A 6,005-nucleotide genomic window follows, 5' to 3' on the forward strand; every position below is an offset into this window, starting at 1 on the left:
TCTTTTATCTCTTCACCCAATTTTTTCATACGATTAACAATCTCATCTATACGTAAGAAATAATTAGCCACACTTTCATCATTGTACATTCTGAGATTTTCATATTGAATTATGAGAGTTTGTAGTTTTGCACGTTTTACCCGATTGTCTCCTTCATATCTTAGAACGATCTTGTCCCATATTTCTTTTTTGGCTTTGAGCTGCATAACCTTGAAAAATTTTGATTGAGATAAACTCCCTAATAGAGTATTGATAGCCTTTGCATTTGTTTCATACTGCTTCTTACCAGCCGTATCTGTAGGAGTTGCTGATGGAAATGTGTATCCTGCTTCCACGATATCCCAAACTTCTGTACCAAGAGATTGAACATAGGCTATGATTCTTACCTTCCAATAGATGAAGTTGCTTCCATCAAAGATTGGTGGCCTGATAGATGCCTCTTTTTCGTAGTTGCTCATGATGATAGATCTTCCTTCAAGTGATCAATCTTCTTCTAAAGGACCTGCTTTGATTCCAATTGTTGGAAATAATACTGAGAGGGGGGGGGGGGGGTTGAATCAGTATTATCAAGTCAATTATTTTCCATTTCATAATCAGATTTTCATACGCTACTTCAGTTAGTGAACACGATGTATATATGCAACTTCAGTTAAAGAAACTCGCATATAACTTGCAGACTTATAATTTAATTTATTATTTAGATGTTGATCATTAATCTGTGTGTCAGAACCATATAAATAGTAATCAGGAATAGTAAAACAGAACAGACAGTCACACACAAGAACACAATATATAAGGTGGAAACCGAATGGGGGTGAAAACCACCTGCTACAATTCGTTTCTATCTTCTTTCAATTAGAAACTTATTTTTACAATGTTTCTGTACTTGTGCAGTCTTATACCAGTACGTAGGCTTCTACCTGCAGAAGGCTACAACCTTCTCTAGTTTTCCAGCTTCTCCTAGAAGGGAGCTACAACCCCCTTAGCTCTTGTACTGGCTGATGTACTAGTACATAGGTGCTGACCTACAGAAGGCTAAAACCTTCTCTTTACTTCTAGGGACCATGTTTCATAAATTTTCAGACTGGATCCATCAATAACAATAATCAAACATCAAATACATCTGCATCAACCAATCTCCTTTGCTTCAATCAAAACTGAATAAAACAATTACTTCTCTGAATGTTGTAACCATAATACATTAACAATAACCAGAAACCAATCCTGAACCTAGAACACTGCAGCAATAAACAGAAGTGGCTAAAACATATTTCATGAGATGTACACTACTTCAATATGTAGAACCTGCGTGCATACGCTGCTATATTAAGGCCAACCAGTATATATGTTTTCTTGACTTACTGAACCAACGTGTATACGCGTCTCTGTTGTGCCAAACCTACGTACAGATCTATAAAAGATAATTTACCCCTTTCACTTATTTAGACATCAGTTATACCTAGATTATCAGATTTATAGATCAAGTTATGCACCAAATATAACACATCAAAATCACATAAAGATACTGCTATTTAAGCCTTGAGATCTTGACCCATCAATAGAACTTATCCTTCTTCTATCGCTCAGGTTCCTCCTTGGTTCAGATCCAGCTATGCACCATAACCCAATTCTAGATCTTGCTCTTCATAAGATATTCAATGCTTGAGTGAATGCATTTGCCTAACGATCTCCCTCCCCTTTTATAGTCTTAGGCCTTACTCAATACCATGGTCCAAAACCATAGAGAATCAATACCATGGACCCAATACTTGGGTTTAACACTTCAGAAGAGATAACATGGTTCAAAAACCATAGGTTCAAATACTAAGGACTAAATACTATGGACCAAAAAACAAGTTTTCCCACATGTACACGCTTTTCCTTGCATGAAAGTGCATGCATATGTATACGCGCCTTTTGATCGTCGAACCCGCGTGCATACGCGACTTGGTTAAGAGGAACCTGCGCATATCTCTTTTTCCTTCATTCTAAGAGCCTGAACTGTCATCTGTCATCTGAGTGAGTTGCCATCAAGGACAACACATGTGTCATAGCGGCAAACCTGTGTCATAATTCCAACACACTAGAGCCAGGTCTGACTCCAAGTTATAATTTTTTCAACTTTACTTTTGTTGTTGCAGTTCAAATTTTATGTTATATTTTTGTTGGTGACACATTATGCATGACATGAAGCAGCTGGCTAAACCCAACAGTGAAGCGGCTTGGGGAAACTGTTTTGGGTATTTACATGTTGGGATACCCATGGAGAAGTTGTATAATACTTTGGACATTCTTGGGAAGGTCAAAGAAAATCTGGATAGAAAGAAAATGTCGTTTGCAATCTTCATGGTGGGCAAAGTACTAGGATATGTAGCAAAATTGAAAGGACCACAGGTACATGACTACATCAATTATTATTATCATCTTTCCTAGAGATTAGAGGAAATGTTAATTATGATATGTAATGTGTTGTGATAGGCGACAACTAAATGCATGTACAAAACCCTGGCAAACACAATGCTTGTAGTCACAAATATGGTCGGGCCGGGAGAACATATATCTTTGGCTGGAAATAAGGTTGAAACTCTATATTTCTCGGTATCAGGTGTGCCACAGGTTCGATACTACCTTCTCTTTTTATTTTACATGTGAATCAATGCGTCATACAATTGTGATTTTCATTGATTAATTTGATTGGAACATGGCAGACGCTTCTCGTGATGAGTACAAACTACATGGGTAGTTTGAGGGTACATGTCCTTGTTGCAAAAGGATAATGAGATGCAACCGTTCTCTCCAGGTGATTTTTTCATTGTTTCCAAGAGATGAAAGAAGCTGCCAGGGTTTGAAAACACACTTTGTTCTCAATAATAAGTACCTCATTTGATCTAATCTTAGGTGTGGACTGACTTTGTGGAAATTATTTTTGAAGTCTAGGGAATCACCTCTTGGTTTCTGTTTTAGCTTTATTTGTAGATAGAGTTTAACAAATTCTGTTGCGATTGAAATGAAGTTATTTTCATTTATAACTTATAGTTACAAGTGAATGTTATTCTTAATTTTAGTTTTATTGTTAGACTTAGTCTCACAAGTTCAACAAGTTCAATTTTTTTGACAAAATAATTGGTCAACAAAATAATACCTTATCCTTAAATATATTAATAACTCAGCTATGTGTTGTTATAAGTCAATTACTTGGTTAACCCTTTAACATATTAATAATTCGATTCAAAATAATACCTAATCCTTAAACACATTAATAACTTGGGTAAGTGTTGTTAGAAGTCAATTATTTGTTTAACCCAATAACATATTAATAATCCGATTCGATATTTTATTATAAATAAATTATTTAGTTAAATATAATTTAGAAATTTATTTATCTAATCTACTATAAATGAAAATTTTAAATTTAATTCATCTTCTTTTATTATTTTATGTTTTAAATTTTATTTTATGAATATTTATATAAAAGAAATATATTATTAATAATATCTAAAAAAATAAAAATTATGATGAAGAATGCTTAAGAACATGTGTTGTCCCACAAATAAGGGGTCTCATACACTTCTTTTATGTTTGGCTTAGTTTTGCTCCTTTTTTTTTGTAAGTTTGGCATGACTACATCTTCATTATGTCCAATATATTACCCCGATCGAGGCAGGGAATTGAAGCAGTGATTTCACATCAAGGAGTGCCTTAACAAAGCACTCGATCACCATCTATCCAAGACCCCATGGACGGTTCAGTCTTGCTCTTTAAATTGATATTTTTTTTGTGAGTCAATGTTCTATTCATATAGGAAAAAACGAGTACATTCGGTGGTTCAGACAACATGTCATCCCACCCCGACTGGGTTTGTTGACCAAAATTTTCATGAAATGACAAAAATACAAAAGGGAAACTAGGGACATTGTCCATAAACTGTAGGGTCAGAGGCACCAAAATACAAATTAAACATAAAAAAATACCAGACAACATACTAGTCGTCCGACGTGATGAAGGCAGGGTTGTCCAAGGCTATTCTTGGAGGAGGTGGAGGATGAAAGTCACACTGAACGCGCCCTTGAAAGTGCACTAGCCAAGTCTCCAGCTTTTGTATTTCCTTGGTTAGTTTATTTTGGCCTCGCCAAATGACCACCAATCTCTCTCGGACTTGCACTGAAAATAATGCATTCGGTCCAACGTTGCGATCTGCTCTGCATGCTCCTTGCGATGGACTCTCTCAGTTGTGTCCACTCTTTCTATCAGGCTATTGATAAGTTCTCGACAGTTCTCCAAGCAACAATGTTGGATACCTTGCCCTTCATTCACTTTGACTCAACCAGACTCACGATTTCCCTTGCTACCCCAGGTTGCTCCACCCCGATGACTCATCTTCTGAACCCATGTACCACCACCCCTACTGGCACCTCATTTACCTCCTCCATGACCTCCACGTGCTCCCATACTAGCTAGCCACTCGTGTCAAGCGGTCTTGCCACTCGGGTAGGGAGCCTCAGTGGCAATTGCCGAGTCCGCCACACCCATAAGGCCAAAGGTGGTCGGGGAGGGGGAACACCCACATTGCGCAGGGGTTTTCATAATTCGTAGAGATGGTGAATCGTCGTGTTCAAAATCCACAAGCTAGACCCCCACCAGTGAAACCAAACACCACCGTCAGAGGAACCAAATTCCACCACCCACCACACGAGAGAAACACAATACGATTGCCCACTACCTGAAAAATACCACCACCACTAGAGAAACCAAATATCGCCACCCACCACACCAGCATAGACAATTGAAAGAAATATGAAGACAAAGTAGCCAACGCCTGAGCGTAGCTTCCCCGAGGGCGACGACCAGCCTTCGAATTTTCCTCATAGAGACCACCCATCAATCTGCCAAACACCATTTCGCCCATGCCGAAGGTCACGAAATTGGAAATTGAAACTAGTTTTCAGCCACCACCCACAGAGTTTCCTATAGTACTGGTTCCAGCTTCCACTTCTTACCCGAGCAAACATGCTTACCATAAGCCAAGAGGAAATGGAATGGAAGAGGTCTCGTCCCGCCGACTTCCCATCCTTATGCACGTAGACAATAACAAAGAGGCTTTGTAACAGGGTCTAACTTGACACACTACTCCAGCAAATGCCCAGGATGAGTACACACAGATCACTCCTACTAAATAACCTCTTGTGATGCTTTCGTTTTCTCCCTGGAGACCATCACGAGGTCTAGCACCAGACTAGAGCACGTATACGAATGCAAGGCTCCCTCATCTTGCCACACTGTAACCGTTCGCCACCCCCAAACTCCAACGCGATGTTAATACTCACATGAGTTGCCAACTTGTTGATATTACTCCTCTCATTACATGTGCTTTGGTGAAGAGACTGGAAGGACCGTTCCTCAGCCCAATACACCTGTATTCACACATGAAGCTCCTCCTCCACGTGTTGTAAGGACCTCACCCCATCAAAGATAAATTAAATTATTATTATTATTGATTTTTTTTTATGAGAACTATTATTTATATTTATAACAATAAAAAATTAAATCAATATAAAATCATTTTAATTTATTTATTTTTAAATATATATATGTTCAATATTTTATTTGGAAAATTCAAAATATACTCTATTTATAATAATAACTTTAATAAATATATTTTTTTAAGATATAGTTCTTTCTTATTTGTAAATAGGATCTCTAATAACATTATCAATGTAAATTGGTTTGTTTAGGTTATTAATACATTATCAATATAAAATGGTGTGTTGATTTGAATACTATTCTTAATTTTAGTTTTATTGTTAGATTAAGTCTAACATGTTCAACTTAACACTTTGACAAAATATTTGGTCAACAAAAAAATATCTAATCTTCAAATATATCAATAATTTGGGTAAACATGGTTATAAGTCAATTATCTGCTTAACACATTAATTAATAATTTGGTTAAGGCTTTTTGGTATAAATAAATTATTTAGTTAAATATAATTAAATAATATTGAAAA

General features: G+C 36.8%; 1 protein-coding gene across 1 annotated transcript; it reads left to right on the forward strand.

Annotated features, from left to right (window-relative positions):
• Positions 1-2,187: 2,187 nt before the first annotated feature.
• Positions 2,188-2,777, forward strand: LOC149228949 (medium-chain-alcohol O-fatty-acyltransferase-like). Its single transcript, XM_089380914.1, has 3 exons — positions 2,188-2,394; positions 2,479-2,616; positions 2,709-2,777. Exons 1-3 carry the CDS (start codon positions 2,188-2,190, stop codon positions 2,775-2,777), a joined length of 414 nt encoding a protein of 137 aa, XP_089237040.1.
• Positions 2,778-6,005: the final 3,228 nt, after the last annotated feature.

Source organism: Pinus tabuliformis, chromosome J, assembly GCF_031772625.1.
Source record: "Pinus tabuliformis cultivar Carrire ecotype Pingquan chromosome J, CPIR1, whole genome shotgun sequence".
Lineage (NCBI taxonomy): Eukaryota > Viridiplantae > Streptophyta > Pinopsida > Pinales > Pinaceae > Pinus > Pinus tabuliformis.

Coding starts and splice junctions, on each gene's coding strand:
- LOC149228949 (XM_089380914.1), top strand. CDS start 2,188: ATGAAGCAGCTGGCTAAACCCAACAGTGAAGCGGCTTGGGGAAACTGT. Junction 2,395..2,478: donor CAAAATTGAAAGGACCACAG/GTACATGACTAC, acceptor GTGTTGTGATAG/GCGACAACTAAATGCATGTA. Junction 2,617..2,708: donor CGGTATCAGGTGTGCCACAG/GTTCGATACTAC, acceptor GGAACATGGCAG/ACGCTTCTCGTGATGAGTAC.